Genomic DNA, 19,997 nt, shown 5'->3' with positions numbered 1-19,997 from the left:
TGTGTTCATAAGAGATAATGGTCTATAGTTTTCTAGTGGTATTTTTGTCTGGATTTGATATCAGGGTAATACTGGTTTCATAGAATGAGTTGGGAAGTGCTCCTTCCTCTTTCATTTTTGAAAAAAGTTTGTGAAAAACTGGTGTTATTCTTTAAATGTTTTTATTTTTCTCTGTTTTTTTTTTTTTTTCTTTTTGGTGGCTGGCTGGTACAGGGATTGAACCCCAGACCTTGGTGTTCTCAGCACCCAGTACCATGCTCTAACCAACTGAACTACCAGGCCAGCCTTTTAAACATTTGATAGAATTCACCAATGAAGCCATCTGGGCCTGAGATTTCTTTCGCGGGAAGTTTTTGATTAATAAATCAATCTCATTACTTTTTATAGGTCTATTTAGGTTTTTTATTTCTCCTTGAGTCAGTTTCAGTAGTTGTCTCTTTCTGATAATTTGCCCATTCAATCTAGGATATCTAATTTGTTGACATAATTGTTCATCGTATTCACTCATGATTTTTTAAATTTTGCTCAGATCAACAGTGATGTCCCTCTTTCATTGCTGTTTTAGTCTTCTCTCGTTTATTCTTGGTCAGCCTCGCTAAATGTTTGTCAATTTTGTTGATCTTTTCAAAGAAGATACTTTTGGTTTGTTGATTCTTTGTTGTTTTTATATTCTCTATTTCAGTTTTGTCCATTGAAATATTGATTACTTCATTCCTTTTGCTTGCTTTGAGTCTAGTTTTCTCTTCTTTTCCAAGTTTCTTAAGGTGGAAGATTGTTATTAACTTGTATTTTTTCTTCATTTTTAATATAAGGTAATAAATATTTGATAAATCTTCTGAATGGCCTGGAAAAACCAGATTGATTGCCATTTGAAAACTGAAGAAGCTTCCCACTCAAAGAGAGAAAAGGTCCCAAAGACAGGGGCCAGTGAGACAAGAGGCAGCGTAAACTGAGTTTCTAGAGAGGGGAAGGAGAACCTCCAGGACATCATGAGGACTCTCATGAGAAGGATAGACGCAGGGGGCACTGCAGGAAGTGTTGCTGCAGGTAATGAAGTGTACACTGTGGTGGTTTGGGTTTTGTTTCAATTGTTTGTTTGTATTTGAAAGCCTTTAGTAAGATTTCGACAGCCTTTCCATTCCTTTCCAAAATTAGGTTTGTGTCTCTTCCACATTTCCTCTTTTTTTTTCTTTTTGACTTTTTATTCCTAATTAACTAATTATGTTCATGCAGAAAGGTTTGGAAAATACAGAATAGTATAAAGAAGGAAATGAAAATCACCAATATTCCTCCCTAAAGATCTTCATTCTAAGTCCTTTAATATGCATAATGCATAATCCCTTACCTTCATTTCAAAAAGCTCTAAAAACTGAAAGTTTTACCATAAAACCATTTTGGTAGCAAAAACTGACCTGAACAAATATGAGGCTATTTACAGTCTTTATTTTTCTCTATCTTTCTGAGTATTTATAGTCTTATCTGCAGTATGCTACATAACATATGGAAAATTACCTTTCTAAAAGCTGGAACATTCTGATTTCTGAAACATATCTGTCCCCAATGGTTTCGAATAATAGACTGCAGACCTATCTATATTAAAAATTATATATATGTATTATGTTATTTTATATCTCTACTTTTTAACAGTATGTTGTGAATATTTTAGTGTCATTCAATATTATTGGAAAACAGTTTTTAATGGCAGTGCAGTGTTCCATCATGCCGATCCATCCTTGTTCATTCAACCACTACTCCTTTATATATTCAAAACATTTTTTATTTTTCTATATCATAAATGTCCCTAGATTAAATATCCTTGTATATAAATCTTGATGCATACCTCTCAATATGTTCTTAGGAGGAATTCATACATATAGAATAGTTTGGACAAAATATTCAAACATTTTAAAGATTCATGACATGAAAAAGGACTGCTAGTGTCTCCCACTGAAATGGAATGCTGCCATTCCCAGCCCACACTCCTATCCTTGTTTGTGTGTTTATTTTATTTATGTTGCTTTTGACATACAGGAGTTTTAAAACTTCATCCCATCATATAATCTATCAGGTTTTACACTCTAGTATTAAGACTAAGGAAATCTTAGCCACTCAATAGTCTATAACTAATTCAATATATTCTTTTTCCTGTATTTTTTTTTTCTTCTTTTATAGCTTAATTTGAAGCACTCAATACCTTAATCAACCTAGAATTTGCTTTGGAATTTAAAGTGAGGTAAAACTCTTAACTATTTTCTGAAGTTAACCTGCTGGCTCAAAACTGTTTATTGACTAACCCACTTTTTCCTCCACTGATTTGAAATGTGAATCTTATCATATATTAATCTATTATGTATACAAGAGTCCAGTTTGGGGCCTTTCATTTTTTTTCCATTGATCTGTTTATCTGCTCTGAGCCAGATATGCACTGATTAAATTATTGCCATTTGATAAAGTTTTAAAATCTGGTGGTGCTGGTTTCCCACTATTCTTTTTCCTTTTCAAGATTTCTTGCCTATTCTTGTCCATTTATAGTTTTAGATGACCTAAGATTCCTCTATTATCCAATTAGGGGGGAAAAAAGCTGTTTGAATTTCAATTAGACTTGCATTCAATTTATAGATTAATTTAGAGAACACTGACATCTTTACAATATTGAATCTCTACTGGGAATGTGGTTTAACTCTCCATTTTTTCTAACCTACTTTTATGTCTCTAAGAAAGTTTTATAGTTTTCTTCAAATAGACATTTTAAAAATTATTTTTCAGTTTTATTTTTATTGCTATAGTGAATGGGATTTTTAAGTTTTATTTTACCAGAAAGTAAATTGATTTTTTTCAAGCCATTGATTTTTTTATATATTTATTTTGTGACCAGTCACCTTACTGAATTATCCTATTAAGTCTAATGGTTTTTTAGTTGATTCATTTGTGTTTTTTAGCTGAACAATTACATTGTCTGAGAGTAATGCTGATTTTTGTCCGGCCTTTCCAGTAGTTATATCTTTTATTTATGATTTTTACAATACATTAGCTATATCTTCCACAACAATGCTAAATAATAGTGGCTATTGCCACTATTTTGCCAACATCTTTATCTTATTCCTGACTTTAATGGGTATGTCTCTAGTTATTTCACCAGTAGTATGGTGTTGATGTTTGAAGTTCACATTCATTATCATATCAATAAAATATTTTTCTGTTCTTACTTTCTAAAAGTCAAACATAAGTGCTGAATTTTTATAAAATGCATTTTTAGCATTTATAAAATAATAATACAATAGCTTAAGGAAAATTCTTTCATTTACTGTTGTGATGAGATTTCTTAATATCACATCTTTCTTATATTTGCCCACGCATTTCTGCTTAATCAAAGTACATTATCACTTGCATGTTAATTTTTCATGTCCCACTGAATTCTTCTTGCCTGCATTTTAGTTAAAATCCTTATATTTATATTGATAAGTAGGATCCATTTGCGGTTTTCTTTCTTTTATGCAGTTATTATCTTGATGAATATTTCGTATCAAGATAATTAATGCTAATAAAGAGAAAAATGTATCCTCTTTTTCTGTGTTCTGGAACAGAATATAGAATGCTAAAATCCTTGAAAGTTTTAAATGACTTAAGGAAAAATTATCCAAGCCCAGAACCTTTGCTGAGGTAGTAATTTAAAACTTCTGATTTTTCTCACCTTGATTATTGGTATATTCAGGTTTCCTACTTTATCTGAGAAAATTCAGTAAATTTGTATTTTTCTACAAACTTGTCAATTTTAATGAGATTTTCTAATTTATTACCCTAATTATATACCATTCTCTAATTACTTAAAATGTTTCATCTGAACATGTTGTTATACCTATTTTCTCACTCCTACATTTGTGTATTTGTGGATTTGTATTTATTTGTTTTCTTTCATTTGCTTTTGGATTTTGTTTTCAAACTCATCCTTACTCTGAGACTTTCCCTCTTAACCCCCATGCAGGCCCTTAGTAGGGCTTTCATGATAAATCCATCTGTTTTTCTCCCTGTTGCCCAGGTACCCAGTACTTTTGTGCAGAAATTATCTGTTCCAAGCCTCTCACTGCAGATTCTGCTCAGCACAAGACAACATCCATAATTGGTCTTCCTTCTCCTCTTCTCCTACAAAAACGTATTTGATTCTGTCCCATTCTTAACTTACTGTCAGGTAACCGATAAATTTATCCAACAAAAGCAGTGAAAGGGAATGAAATAAAAAAAAAAAAACACTAAGACCACTGAAGTGGGGTCTAGAAGCCTTGAGATAAGTCCTGAATCAGGTCTGTCACCAACTAGCTCTAGGGCCTTAACTTCAGACCTTAGTTTTCCCAGATGTAAAATAAGGCAGCTGGATTTCAACATTTCTAAGGTCTCAATCACCTTGAGCATTCTATGATTATCTATCATCCAGTTTTCTAAATAAAACATTAATAGTTGAGTCTAGATTAATATCTTATTATGTATACATAATAGTTTCATTTTAATAGCTACCTTTGGGACTTTTAACCCAAAGAAACAAGCAGCATGAGACTTCCTAACATTGCTAATAATATTTATCAGTAGAGTTCTTTACAAAACACACTGGGTCCTTCAATGTCAAAATCAAATCTGTTTTGTTTCAGTATTCTTTTTTTTTTTTTTTTTTTTCCTTTTTTGACCGGTAAGGGGATCGCAACCCTTCGCACAGTGTGGTCCGCACCACGCTCAGCCAGTGAGCGCACCGGCCATCCCTATATAGGATCCAAACCCGCGGCCTTGGTGCTATCAGCACAGCACTCTCCTGAGTAAGCCACGGGCCGGCCCTTGTTTCAGTATTCTAATGAAGTAACCAATAGAAGCTTGAACTGTTGTTGGAAAAACCAAAGTGGTAGCAAGAAATGGAAATCATCAAATTGCCAAGCAAAGCAGTATTATAACACTAAAGGTGTATTACTTAAATGCCATGGTTATAATTTCTCCCAAAGGAGACCTTGAATTTCTTAATTCTGTTCTTAAACCACTGTCCTAGACAACAGCATTATTTTGAGTTAATATTTTAAATGGCAACTCTAGTGGAACACCCCCTTCTTCTAGGAACAGTACCCCCTTCTAAGAAATGTCCCCCACCTCAGCTCCATATAAATGGTTTCTGCTATGAACTTTTCTCCACAGCAACAGTTCACTGCCCATAAAGAAACACATGAGCAAAGGTAAGCCAATGGGCTTCCTCCTGGAATAGTTGGACTTGGGGCCAAGAGAGTAGGGAAAGTTTCCCTGAGAGTGCTGGACATGCTAAGCATGTAAGCAGTGTAGCCCATGAGCCACCAGAGGCCATGAGTTCTTCCATGTGAAGAAGAATGGTTTGTGGCAAGAGAGTGAAAAGGCAGAGAGAAGTGGAGCATAGCGACATCTGGGTAGAGACCCACAGAGGAAGAGATCCAAGGAGATTTGCAAATTATAAGGCTACAAGGCAGGCACCACTCCTAGACCAAGTCAGACTGGTGTGCTGCAGTAAATACCAGAGCAAAACAGTCCCCATAAACATGGTTAATGAGACTTAACCACGAACAACTGCCAATAGAACCTGGGAGCTCTCTGAATTAGCTATCAGTGTTCAGATAGAAGAAAGTGACCCTTTGAACACAGATCCATTTAGAACAGAGGACGGTGTGGTGACAATGAACAGAGTAAAGTCAAGAAAAGTGGGAATGAACATAGACCACACTACCATAAGCTAATGGTTTAGTGCAGAAGGACATGTGGCTAGTAATTGGACATGACTAAATCAATTTTATATCATATTTATGTCAACTACAAGAAAATAAATTAAATGCAATTTTATTTCATAGGGTAGGTTTGTGATTCATAATCAATCACTTTTATAATCTTTATAGAGACTTAAATGAGTTTACCCTACAAGGTACATTTACAGAGAACTGAACCTGGAAGATCCCAAATAGCAATGCCAACAACATTCAGATTTTTAGAGCATGAAGAGAGGATAAACAGTCCTCCTTACAGGATGGCTCACTGCTGCCACAACTTGTGTTTATAACTCCTTGCCCTGCCTCTTCCCCCTGAAATAACTTTACTTCTATCTCTCACTGTCTCACCTAGTAAATTTTCATCTATTTTTTAAAGATCCTACTCAAAATATCATCAATGTAATGCTTTTCCCTATACCCTAGGCAGTCTGAGTTGCTCTGAATCCTGTGATCAGCCACTTCTGTGAAACTCGATAAAGCAGTTGTCACATTGTCATCAATTACATGTTTCCATGTCTGCCTTTCCCAGCTGGGTTGTATGCATCTCTGTACTCCCCAAATCTAGCTAAATAAATGGCTATTGAATGAAAGCATGAATGAATGAATCCCTAATCACTATGCATTATAATAATGCTTATAGTTTTTCAATTTGTGACAAAATAAATTTTACTGTAATTTTATATAGACGTGGTGATAACACAGAGTTTTGCTCCTGTATGTTCATTCTTGCTAGTCTGCTATCCATGCAGTGCAGCCATTGGCTTACAACTTAAGAAAACAAACAACCAAAAAACAGTGTGTGGTAGATGAGTGTGTTCCTTTCTACTCAAAGATAACTGTATCACACTATCAGTGTGGGAGGTATGAAAGGGATGAAAGAGAAAGAAGTTTAATATTTTTCTCTAACTAAGTTTTACAGATATATTTTTCTATGAATCAGTTATGAAATTATGAAAGGCAAAATTGGGGGCAAAAATATGGAAGTTCTGCTAAACTTTATAGACTGCAAATCATACCCAGTTTCAGTTTCTTGGCCAATGCATCAATCTGGATGGTGGGATCAGATCCCATGGACAGGAAACATATCAGAGGTGTTCGTGTATCGCTTTCTTCCCAAGTTTTCTCCAGATTTAAGATAACCGGTTCTGTGTACTTCTCCTCCAAAGAATTCGCAATATACTTTCTTGCTTGAAAAACAGTACGGTCTGGGCACCAAGACCTAAAAATGAGTACAAGTGAGAAGAAATAAATTTAGTGTGTTCATTTTTTTATTCCATCTAATTCTGAGCACGTAAAGAACACATATTTAATTAGCAAAAGGGCAGCAAGCTAATTCTCCGTTATGCGGATCTGTGTAAGACGGATGGCAAGGTTTCCTATCCTGGATGAACACAAATTTAATCACGTGATTTTGGTGCCAGGCATTGGCAAAGAGTGGGGCAGAGCAAGGAACAATTTGGTGTCCTCTGCCAGTGCCTACACACGATGGGGCCAACCCGCTATGCAATCTGAAGCTCCACAGTCTCCGGGGGGAGAATCAATGTGTGAAAGATGTCAAAATAAGTTGATCAGCAAGCATTAATGTCACACCATTTGTGTACCACACACCACGCAGGTTCTACACACAGAAATATAATATAAAAAGTCTTTGATATTTGATATTTTAGATCATAGGCAAGCTCTACAGATTCTTATTTGCTTGCACATTACACTATTCATTGAACATAGATCCCATTTTTAAATGATGAGTAAAAGATAGACACATTTGTTCCAATAAAAATAAGTAGCCCTTTCATGTTCCATAAACTATGAGGTCACCATTGCTGCCCCTCTGATCACTCTTGAAGAGTGACAATATCCAGGAAACAACTTTTTCTAAGAAGTACAAGCTTGGGTGTTTAACATCAAGGAAGACAAAATCTGCTCCAAAATAATTCTACATCTTTTTGTTATTCTTTTAGTAGTCTCATCTCCCCACAGCTGTACCCCTGCATCTTACCCACCAATCACACACACACGCACACACACACACACACACACACACACACACACGCTGATTTTTCCTATATAGAAGGCCTCTTTGAGCTACTGGATACCGAGAAAAGGTGAAAAGTGAGAAGGGAGGAGAATGTTCTTCCTTAACATCAATTTCAAACTTTTGTTTCCATTTTAATAGCCGAAGTAGCATTTATGCATTTCAATAGTATAATATTCTTGGCTTTTCCCCAAGTAAAATTGAATTATAGCTTATAAACTAATTCCTTGTAACTTTGTGAGGTCTATTTTTTAAAAGAAGTAAATTCAACAATAAATTATTTGCTGAACTCTAAATGATGAACAAAGTGAATAATAAAAACATATTTTTTATGTGTTTTTGCTAAAAGCACTATCATTAATACGTTGTCCAAACACACCATTCCCTGCCACCATCAACATTTTATTTTGCTTGTCAAGGAACTGAAGAACTGCCATTCGAAACCACAATTTGAAAACACATGTATTTCCTATTAAAACTACAGGGACATAGCAAAGTAAACCCACTGAGGTAAGATCTGTAATTTAACAATATTATAAGTGATGCTTCTAGATCTGGTAAACCTATTCTCACCTGATAAGTAAAAGTTTGTGGCATGTATCCAGAGAATCATTATATCCATCTGGGATAATTTCCTCCTCTGGAGCATCTTTATCAAACCAGCTTTTCCACCCTTTTTCGTTACGAGATATCTAAAAGAAATAAGCCAATTAACAAGCCATAGGACTATTTGTGATTGGACAGGATTCTGAACAAGTTTAGAGGATCATTCTTTACAGGCAGATAATTTTTCACGCATCACAGCACAGTTTACTGTTTTTTCAGAATCAATGACTCATACGATATTATTCCCCTTTAGTTTTTCCATTGTTTTTCTACATTATTCACTAAAATTAGGATCATGTATCAAGTACACCAAATGGTTACGCAGAAAAAAAACATAGATGAAGGTCTTCAACCTTGGCATTATTGACATTTTGGGCTGGATAACTCTTTGTTGGGGGGCTGTTCTGGACATGGTAGGATGTTTAGCAGAATCCCTGGCCTCTACCCACTAGATGCCAGGAGCACTTCTCCCCCTGGGTCATAACAATCAAAAACGTCTCCAGACATTGTCAAATGCCCCCTGGGGGTGGCACAAAATTACCCTCAGTTGAGAACTACTGGCATAGACCATTCTGATAGCCACACCTCTAAATGTTGATCTCTACTTAAAAAATAGTGACAGATAACAAAATCAAAACTTTTATTTTCCCAGTGAACCCCACCTTGAGACGTTAAATCTAAGAATGGAAGAAGTCTCTGTAAGAGCTGGTCTCAAATCTTTTCTTTCGGAAGCATGAAGAGGCATTAAAAGGAACTCCCTGCAGCCAAGTGCTGTCAAGACTAATTACAAAAACCATAGACTGGTGAGCCTGTCGCTGCTCCTCAGCAGCAATCAAGCTGGATTATTTAGACAGCGTTTGTAAGCACTTTTTTAAAAGCCATAGTAAGCACGAATAGCAAATAGCAAATGCTCATATCACAGTGCTATGGCCAGACCTGGGGTTTGTACTTTTACCCCTATTAACCCTACTCTTTGAGGCACAAAGAAGTTAGATAACTGCCCAAAGACACAAATCCTGTGAACAATTCATCATATAGGCTACAGAGAGGGTGCAAATTAACAACAAAACAGTTACTCTGTAACTCAGTTGCTCCAACTTTGTCCCTGGGACACTAAGAGATGGAGGGGGGTTTCTCGAAAGTTTCATAACTGCTATCTTTCTCCTGAAGACTGCAGTGGCTCTCCCTGGTAGGCTGCCCTCAAAGAGTCTGTCTGCAGGCCACTTGCAGGGCCTTGGTGCTGCCACCTCTTCCCTACCGCACTTGTCCCCAGGGACTGCTACCCACAGCGCCCCCTGCAGGCCAGAGAGGAGGAGGCACAGGAAGAGGGCAGGGGGTTATTCTCAGCCTACAGACCTTCCACCTGCTAACTCTGACTCGCCCACAATAGAGCTTCTGGGGCGAGCCACATCTGTGATGGACGATGGGATCACTTCCAGCTCCTTGCCATCCACTTTCACTTCCTACTCCTTTTCCTGGCCCTCACCGATTGGCACAAACCACTTCCAGGTGTTAAGGAAACAGTCTGGCCTGGGATGCCAAGGCCAGGGCAGAGGCTGTTTGAGGTTATTTTTGCTTCAGTTCCTGATGTCCACTCAGCTGGGAGACTGATCTACTTCCTCCCTTCTTTCCCACAGACATACCAGCTAGACGGCCGTCTAATGTAGGTCTCTACTGAACTTCTGAACTTCCGCAATCTTCCTGAGAACAGCCCCTCCCCCCACTTCTGGCCCATCTGATGGTGTAAGGAGAAGAGAAATAACTCCTGATGGCCTGGGATGCAACATGAGGTCAAATTACAGCTTTGCCACTTATTGGCTATGTGGCCTTGGGCAAGCATTTAACTTCTTTGAATCTCAGTTTTCTCATCTATAAGATAGGGTCAGTAATACTCCCTTTACAGTGTTATTGTTGTTGCAAAGTACCTATCCCATAGTAAGCAGTAATAACTACTAGATTATACACCACAGGTACTTAAAATCTAGTTGGCAAAGGCAAATAATAATAAATATCCTTATACCAAATAACCCCACAGCAGAGGGCATGGGATTTGAGTGATTTTTCCAGTGGTGCTTGAAGACCTCCCTTACCCAGTCTCCGACCAGACTCAGACCACTTGTCCCCCTCCCCTAACAAGTATTTGTTTCAGCTTGAGAGACTCATCTGTGGTATACTACAACAAAGCCTACTGACCACCCACAGACAAAATCAGGAACTTTATCCAATTGACTCTGACCTAACCATGGCTGAATAGGTAGAGCCCACATGAAGTTTCAGAAATACCACTAAACAGACACAGCTAATGTAGTATGCTACTGGATGATCTGTGATTAGAGCATGAGACCTCTGCCCACCTATTAGAATCTACCTACACAGCAAAAAGAGATGATTATCAGCATTTGACACTTGGAAATTGCAGGCTCCATCAGTGACAGGCAGTTGTAACCAACACACCCCAGTAATAAGCAACTATGTTTATTCTGGGTTGCATAATTGTTTTCCAGTGATAGCTGAATCAACAACTAATCCATGATAACCAGTTTACATTTTCAAATAAGAAAAAACAATAACACGTATATCAGTACCTGTTTTGCCATTTTCACCATTATATTTCACTATTTTATATTTTCACCATTACAATGATTGACTTTTTAAAAAATGCTCCCCAACCTCTTAATTTGCCTCTATTTCAAATTTACTCAGGGGCCGGCCCCGTGGCTCACTCGGGAGAGTGCGGCGCTGGTAGCACTGAGGCCGCAGGTTCGGCTCCTGTATAGGGATGGCCGGTGCGCTCACTGGCTGAGCGCGGTGCAGTCAACACCGTGCCTCTTACCGGTCAGAAAAAAATAAATAAATAAAATAAAACAAATTTACTCATAGGCAGAAATAAAAATGGAAAAACATTAATAGTCTACAATAAAAGGATCTACCCGCTCGTTCTGATTCTGACAGCAACTCAAGCAGGCATATAAAAATGACCCATGCTCACCACACAGAAGGAAAAGCCAGGTGCTGCACCTGTGAAGAGGTTAACCCTGAGGTCTGTCTGTCCAAAATTTCCCCCAAACAGCCACGACACCTTATACCCACGTTATTGTGTTGTCTCATTTGGATGAAGGAATTGCCACCAGGAGGCCCCAGTTAAAATGGTCTAGGTGTGTTTGGGTTTACAGATCTGTATATTTAAACCAGCCCTTTATTACCTGGTTCATAATTTCTGTAAATTGTGGAAGTTTACTCAGCTCTACAAGATTCAGCCACGTCATGTCGAGGATCCAGCGAAAGGGTTTGGGAGGACAGGCTTTCAGATCCAGAGCCGCGCCCCCTGGGGAAAAGCATCGGTCAGTGGGAACCAGGTCAGCTTGTACTCCGGTTTCAGAAATTTATTTTCCAAATAATAAAAGCGAGATAACCATATTACAGAAAATATAGGAAAATTGGAGAATAATCATGTTACAGAAAATGTGGTTGTCTTTTTTTGGTACCTTTCCTTCAAGTCTTGGTGTTTCATTTACTGATTTATACCATCTTATAAAATACAGATAGCAACTCTTTGTCATTTTTCCCCGCAAAGAATTTTTTCATGTGGTTATGGTTGTTTCCCTTTTTGCTTTTTTTTAACAATCTAAAATTTACAATTTTGATATCAATGAATAGGTTGATCTTTTCACATGTGATTTTTTAAAACACTTCTTAGTCGTTCCCTCTTCAGAAGCTTGATATTTAATACTATTTATTACCACATCAAATGGATAAACAGAAGACTGAGAGGAGGAAGATAAAGAAGGAAGGAGAAAGGGAAGAAGTGATGGAGAGAGCGTCTGCGCATATTTTAGGGACTGACTAGGGTTCGAATCATTTATTCATTTATTCAACAAATATTTATTGAGCACCCTCTATGTAGCTGGCATGTTCCAGGCACTGGGGATACAGCAGAGAAAACCAACATGGCCCCTGCTCCCATGGATCATATTTTGAAGCAAATCACAAGTCAAATGAGCAATGTGGCCATTTTCCAATGAAATACGTGATTAAATTTACAATTTCAAAATTCCTCTATTGCATGTCTTTTTGTTGTATCATAATAATTCCAGCTTCACTGTTGTCTAATTCAGATGTATGCAAAACAGTGTTTCTTGAACTTTTAAGTCTTGTAATCCTCCGTAAGAATTCATTAAATCCTTCCACTTCACATATAAACCCCTGGGCAAAAAAGCAGAGTGGCGGTACTACAGGTCTTCACTCTCCCCATCTACCATCTTCCTGAGAAGGTGAGAGAAATACTTCTTTCACATAAATACCTTTGCTCCACGGCAGAGGATTTGGGGGTCAGTGACTCTGAGTGCCACAATACCTTTAGAACAACATGCAAACCTTCCTCTCACTGCTGCAGCCCCCTGCAACCTGGTGAAAAAGGAAATCTTACTCTAGCATCATTATTACTCTTGTAAGAGTTACTGGTGGGAGAAGCAGCCACTAGAGAGAGCCAACAGATTTTGCTTCCTGAACACAGAGACAAACTCATCCCTTTTCTTCCTGGTTGTTTCCAAAGAGGTGTTTTCATGTAACCATAAGCTTTGGAGATACCAGGATTAGACATCTAAGCTATGCTGGGGTCTCCAAACATATTGCGCAGCTAAACTAACCCAGAACAATTACAGCCCATCCTATTTCCCAGTATATCCTGGCTCTGCCACTTACTAGCTGCATAAACTTGGACAAGGAACTCAAGCTCTCTCAGGTCCCTCATCTGTCAAATGTATGTAATGACAGAATCTACCAGACTGGTTGTTGTGAAGATTAAATAAATTAATGTACGCAGATAGCTTAGAACAGTTCTGGCCCATAGTCAGAGCCATGTAATAATCAGCTGTTATTTTGACATTAATGTTTTTTCTCTCTCAGCTTCAGAAGGCCCAGGTCCAGTCCAACCTAGGAGGCAAGAACAGACACCCTAAGGTGTCTTTTTGTCCATGGTTTATGCCAAAAGAAAGATAATATCATTTGGCAGAAAAAACAGGTATATAAACTGTTCTATATTTCAGTATTGCCCCTCGTATTCATTTCATTTTTCAAAGTGTTCTGACATCCTCCACTGAAGAAAAAAGTCAAAGGCACCTTACAAATACTGCAGAAAGTAGTAATTGATACAAAAGGACTGTCACTCTTGGGAAATCAAACATTTCTGCTATGACAAATAATTCTTCCCCCCCACACTTAAGTATAGTATTGAGTTCAAAATGATGACAAAAAAAAAGTATTATCTTAGGACCATATTTGTAACTTTGTGAAAAAACAGCAAAAGCAAAGTCATACTATCTTTTAAAAAATAATTTAGTCAAAATATAAGTCAGTTCAAAACTAATGCAAACTGTACACTAAACCAGTTTTGTTAAAAACAAAGCAAAACAAACAAACAAAAAAACCTTTTACTGCTGAGTCAATCACACTTCTGTTAATCAACCTATCATGCAATCCCAAATCAATCCTCTTAAAGCACTGCTCTGTTCATGCCACATCCCTGCTCATAAAACATTCGATGGCTCCCTATTGTCAACTAAATTAAATCCAAACTCCTGTCACTGGCTCTCCTGGATCTGTACAATCTGTTTTTCCCTGACTCTCCTGTTTTACAAAATGGGGTCACAAATGTGCTCATAATCCAGGTGTGCAGTCTTCTTTATTTTTCTGAAACAAATTTCATCCTCCTGATGAATTCCATCCCCACTGTGTTGCCATGTTTCTCAGTCTCAGATTTACACATACCCTCTTTCAAAGAACACAGTCTCTTTCAGGTAATAGCTCTAGCCTGGCTGAATTTGCCAGGTGGGGAGCGGGAAATGGGTGGGATTATGTCTTGACAGGGAGGATGCCTCAGACCTTCACGCTGTCCTCCAGGCCCCACGTGTCCTCAGTTACAGGCAGGGTCCCTGTACAATTTTCTCTGAGCTACAACAATTCCTATCTGACCTGAAGGGGCAGCCCAAACACCTGGCCCTGGCCCTTTGTCTCCAGTTACAAAGTTCCCTTGCCCTGCAGCTTCCTGGTTTGAACCCCAGGTCTCTGCTGTGTGTCAGCCTTCTCAACATTCCCGTGTCGCCACACTCCTGCTTGCCAAGCCTCAGGCTCATCCTTCGAGCTGCTCCCTCCATCAATGCTGTGATCCTGCTTTCATGGTGGATGTGGCACAGGGCAGAATGTAAGGCATCTCCTATCTGGTTGTTTCTCCAGCACCTTCCTCTCCCCACCTGAAGCTCAGCCTCAAGAGACAGGGAAGAGACGAGGACCTTTGCATCTGACCTCCTCGTCCTACCTCTGGCTCCCTTTTCCTTTCCACCTTCCACTGTGGACCAAGACACTGGGTTTCCCACTTCTTTCTGTATCTTATCTCCCTCCTTCTTAGGGGCTATATTGGCTGATGGGATTCAGGAAGCAATGCCAGTTTACAGATTAGGAAAGATTCAAAAGTATACTTCCCATTCCACTTATATTCCACAGTATCGTAGTCCATTTGGGCTGCTATCACAAAATACCATAGACTGGGCAGAGTAAAAACAACAGGAATTTATATCTCACAGTTCTGAAGGCTGGCAAGTCCAAGATCAACGCGCCAGCAGATTCAAGTGTCCGGTGAGGGCCCATTCCTTCTCACTGTGTCCTCATGAGGTGGGGGGGGGGCAAGCAAGCTCCTCCAGGCCTGTAAGGGCACTAATCCCATTCATGAGGGCTCTGGCACCACAACCTAATCACCTTGCAAAGGCCCTGCCTCCTAACACCATTACCTTGGGGATTAGAATATCAACATACAAATGGGGGCAGGGTACAAACATTCAGACTTGGCACACAGATAGATGCTTTCTCAAACTGTGAGGCCTACTTTGCCACTGCTGCAGCCTGGATTCCCACATGTGCCTTAATGCTCCCCTACTCCCACTGCCCAGAGCCCCACAACCCTGCAGATGTAGCCCCATATCCACATGAGAGCTTAAAGATGACTGAAATGGGTCAAAGTAGCTTTCGCGATTTGGCTAATTTATACTCACTATATTTAAATGTCACCAAGACCAAAACCTCATACGTCTGGACCATTATCAGTAGCACCTGTCCCTCTCTCCCAGGTGGCATTCATTGCTTCCTCTCTGAGCCCCCAGAGCCTCTTACACATGGAAGCCCAAGGTGACCACTCCCCGAGCTCACACAGCCAGTCAGTGGCAGAGCCCCGTCTGTTTCCCTGGCTCCAGGCACAGGGCATGCTGTACCTAAACACACTGCCTTCCTCCTGCATAGGAATTAGGACACCCACTTCCCCGGGTGCACTAGATCTGAGAAAAAGTATGAGCCAGATGACATATTTTGATTTCCTTGGAACTACAAGAAATAAAACCTGTGTTTGTGAAGAAAATGCAAAGAAAAAATTTCAGAGATTATATAAAATTGTTTTTGCAAAGTTTCTACAGTGGTAATCTGACCAGGGTCTGAGGAAAGAATTAACTGAGGTAGAGGAAGAGTAATAAGATGTTTAATGAATAAGATGCAGAGGATAAAAGTGTATCATGTCCTGTCACTTTGTAGCATGCATTTGAAAATACTCTACATTGTTTCCCTAGGTTATCTCTTTCATTCCCATGGCTTTGATTGTTATTTCTATGCCCCATCTTTGTAACTGTCTGTCTTCTTTCAAATTGTCTAGGCTATGCTTTCTAACTGTCTGCTGGATATCATGTCTGTGTAGTCACCAGAGCTGTTCCTGAACCTTTGGTCTCCCTGCCTTCCAAGCACATGGGGGAATTGTATTTCCCTAATCTCTTTTTAATTAATCTAAATCTAATCTCTAGATCTCATCCTAATCTCTTTTTAATTGGGTGAGAAAGTTAGATGGGGATGGGTGTCTTGCTTTGGCTAAGGAAATGCAAGCATAAGTGTATTAGTCTATTCCTGTTGCTTATAACAAAATACTTGAAACTGGGTGATTTACAAAGAAAAGGAAATTTACTGCTTACAGTTTCAGAGGCTCAGAAATCCAAAATCCAGGGAACACATCTGGTGAAGGCTTTCTTTGGTGGTGGTTTCAGTGACAGCAGGGTATCATATTGCAAAAATGGTGGAGCAGAGAGAGCAGAGAGAGAGCAGAGAGACTCTCCTCTTCTTTTAAAGCCCTCAGAACCATGCCCCTGACCACCATTCTTAATCCATTCACCATGGTCTGGTCCTACAATATAATCACCTCTTCAAGGCTCCACCTTTCAGCACACAGTCTGCCACATCCTTGGCCCTCTACCATAGGAGTCATGGAAGTGATTTGGATTCCTTCCAAAAGATAAGCATGACTACGATAAGCATGTTGAAGAGGTAGCAAGAAGGAGAAATATACTTTTGTTGGCTTAAGTCACTGAAATTTTGTGATTGTTTTTATGGCAGTAAAATCTGGTCTATTCTAACCAAAACTATATCCCAAAATCAAATTCATCACTCCCCGACTCCAACACTCTTCAAACCAGCTCCTCTTTCAACCAACCAGACCAGAAATCTCTCCATACACCAGAAATCTTGACTCACTTCTGACTCCTCTCTTGGCTCCCGTACCCAGTCAGTTGCCATTTTACCTCCAATGTCTCTCATATCCTTTTCTTCCTTTATATTCCCACTATTTTTAACCTAGGATGCAATTTCTTATGGTTGGGAAGATTAAAAGAGACTCTTTTGAATCTCTTTTTTTCCAAAGCCATACATGTCTGCCAGATTCATCTCCCTAAAGTACCGTACTAATCATATCACCACATCACACAACCTTGTTTCTTACCAAATCAAGAAAATCCTTCCTATAGGAATCAGAGCTCCCCACAGTAGGTCCCCAATCTACATGTCCAGCCCTAACTATTTCCTGTTATCCTTCCATATCCACATCTCATTTCAACAAAACCAGACTGTTTCCTACAACTTAAACATAACTTCACTCTTCCTTTTTTTTTTTTCCCCATACTATTCTATTTCATCATGGAATGTTTTCCTTATTTCTACCTATCCTTTAGAGCCCACCTCAAATGCCACTTTTTTTTTTTTTGGAGGAGCAAGGGAAGCCAAAAAAAGATTTGTTAAATTAGATACAAAGAGCAAAAACACAAGAAAAAGATCAGAACATTTTTACCATGTATCAAATAATCCCCAAATTCATGTCTTAACCTGTAAAGGTGTATTTTCCAAGAAGTTTTTTGTTTTCTTTTTTTATTTCACCAAACACATGTAATCTATCCCTCCTTTTAAACCTCACACTTTTCTTCTTATCTCTCTAGGTTATTCTGCTTTGCTTTAGAGTTATTTTATAAATTACCTTTTTCCCTATTATGAGGCTATTATTTCTTTCAAAGCAATGTCTGGTCTATCCTTGTATCCCCAACACTAGCCTGGTGGGTTTACATTCTACGTGCTCAATAAATACTTGTGTAACTGAACTGAAATGAAAATATCATTCTTTTTCTTCTTAATTATACTTTTAACATGGAGATAAGCAATGAATAGGATTAACTTCAAATACAAAATGCAAGTGTGCCTTTTTTACAGTCTTAAAAACCGTTACACTCCCTTGCTGAAGGAATTGCTCTCCTGCCATAGAAAGTTCGTGAACAGCATTACTTTTCCTCACTTTGGCGATCAGTTCTCCTAAGCATAAGCAACAATGAGCAAACTGAATACAAGTATATAACTAAAAATCACAGAGTTAGCACAGCCCTGAATCTTAAGTAACCAAAGCAAAATGAATGGAAATCGGGGGGGGGGGGGGGGAGTATGAAAAAAAGAACTTCACCTTCATTAGAACACAATTTCCCTGTCGCATTACAGAGTTCACAGTGTATCAAAGAGCGTATCAAAAGCAGTGTCCTTTACATGCCACATCCGTATTCCAAACACTTTACCTTTAATGAGAGCCTGAAATTCTTTGTGCTTAACCGTCCCTCTCTGCAGATCGATCTTTAAGGTCATGAGAAGTACGAAGAGGAATTTGTGGTTTTCGTATAGGCCTCTGACCGAGTATGTAAACACTTCGTATGTCAAATACTCAATAATATTTGTAATTCTCTTTTGAGGTAGTGGAGACTTTTCAGACCTGCAACACATTTTTAAAAACAAAGAAGTAAAACACGATTTCCAAAAGAGTAGATATAAAAACAAAAATTTTCAGTTACTGCTTTGGGGTGAAGGTAGTGAGGACTCACCTGGCCATGGACTGGTCAAATAACTTCAAGAACTGGGCCAGCGACGTCTGATACATGATGTTCACCATGCTCATCTCTGTGATGAGGAAGTAGAGGATGCTTCCGCGGGTGGCCGCAGGCCGGAACTCCTCCTGAGCTGTGTTAATCTTGATCTCTGTTTCTGCGGCCACGTGCAACTTTTCACTTACTTCAGCTGCTGTCTGCTTGGTAGTTCGGAGGACACCAATGAGAGATTCGTCGTCTACCAAGGAACCTAAAAATCAGGACAGGGAAACTGCAGAACACAAGCTGGAACAGCCACAAAGCAAGATGCATCACTTCTGAAACAGTACTCTTAATTTTCAACTTGACTCCTCCAAAGCCCACAGCGTGCTAGAAGAGGAGAGTCTGAAGACATTGAAAATTTCTAGTCCTACTACCATCCAAGGCCTAAATCCCTAAAATTCCTGCTGAGTGACTATCCCCTACTGTGTCTGAAAATCTGCAAAAGGCAGATTGATGGGTCTTCAAAAGTCTCAAGACTACGACCTTGTCTCCAGTGGTTTTAGCTGTTCCCTATGTGACACTCTTTCACCCCATGGGTGGTTCTCCTCAAAATGTCACCAGCTTGTCCATCTCGCTTGACTCACCGCACACATGGATGGACCACCTGGCAGGTGAATAGTACACTGTCTCCTCCCACTTTAGTACAGTGATCCTTGCCATGGAAAAACATTGTCCTTCCATGTCTCTAACAAAAATAAATTGGGGGATGGTGGCAATGTCTCAGCAAGAAGAGAAACCTTAATTTTATATTTAGTTTTACCCCTCATTATTGTTTTTAATAGAAATAATATTCTTATAGTTGGAACCAGCCCAAATGTCCATCATCAGATGAGTGGATACGGAAAATGTGGTACATCTACACAATGGAATACTACTCAGCTATAAAAACGAATGAAATACTGCCATTTGCAACAACATGGATGGACCTTGAGAGAATTATATTAAGTGAAACAAGTCAGGCACAGAAAGAGAAATACCACATGTTCTCACTTATTGGTGGGAGCTAAAAATTAATATATAATTCACACACACACACACCAAAAAAAAAAACCGGGGTGGGGGAGTAAGAAGATATAACAACCACAATTACTTGAAGTTGACACGACAAGCAAACAGAAAGGACATTGCTGGGGGGAGGGGGGAAGGGGGGGAGGTTTTGGTGATGGGGAACAATAATCAACCACAATGTATATCGACAAAATAAAATTAAAAAATAAAAATAAATGAAAAATAAAAATAAATAAATAAATAAAAATAAAATAATAAAATAAATAAATAAAATTTAAAAAAGAAAAAAAAATAATATGCTTATGACAATGAATTCAGTTTTAAGGTATG

At 38.8% G+C, this 19,997-nt stretch overlaps 1 protein-coding gene across 2 annotated transcripts in view; it reads right to left on the bottom strand.

The window, feature by feature from the left end:
- DNAH8 (dynein axonemal heavy chain 8) overlaps nucleotides 1-19,997 on the bottom strand; it is a 272,139-nt gene that overhangs the window by 53,249 nt on the left and 198,893 nt on the right. For both annotated transcript variants that reach the window (XM_063096081.1, XM_063096082.1), the window contains exons 74-78: nucleotides 18,615-18,867; nucleotides 18,315-18,505; nucleotides 11,607-11,728; nucleotides 8,371-8,489; nucleotides 6,779-6,981 (exon numbers count right to left, since the gene is read on the bottom strand). In XM_063096081.1, coding sequence (XP_062952151.1) covers nucleotides 6,779-6,981; nucleotides 8,371-8,489; nucleotides 11,607-11,728; nucleotides 18,315-18,505; nucleotides 18,615-18,867 — 888 coding nt within the window. The remainder of the gene's footprint in view (nucleotides 1-6,778; nucleotides 6,982-8,370; nucleotides 8,490-11,606; nucleotides 11,729-18,314; nucleotides 18,506-18,614; nucleotides 18,868-19,997) is intronic.

The sequence above is a fragment of the Cynocephalus volans genome, chromosome 5 (genome assembly GCF_027409185.1).
Source record: "Cynocephalus volans isolate mCynVol1 chromosome 5, mCynVol1.pri, whole genome shotgun sequence".
Classification (NCBI taxonomy): Eukaryota; Metazoa; Chordata; class Mammalia; order Dermoptera; family Cynocephalidae; genus Cynocephalus; species Cynocephalus volans.
This window is presented reverse-complemented; position numbering and strand designations above follow the sequence as displayed.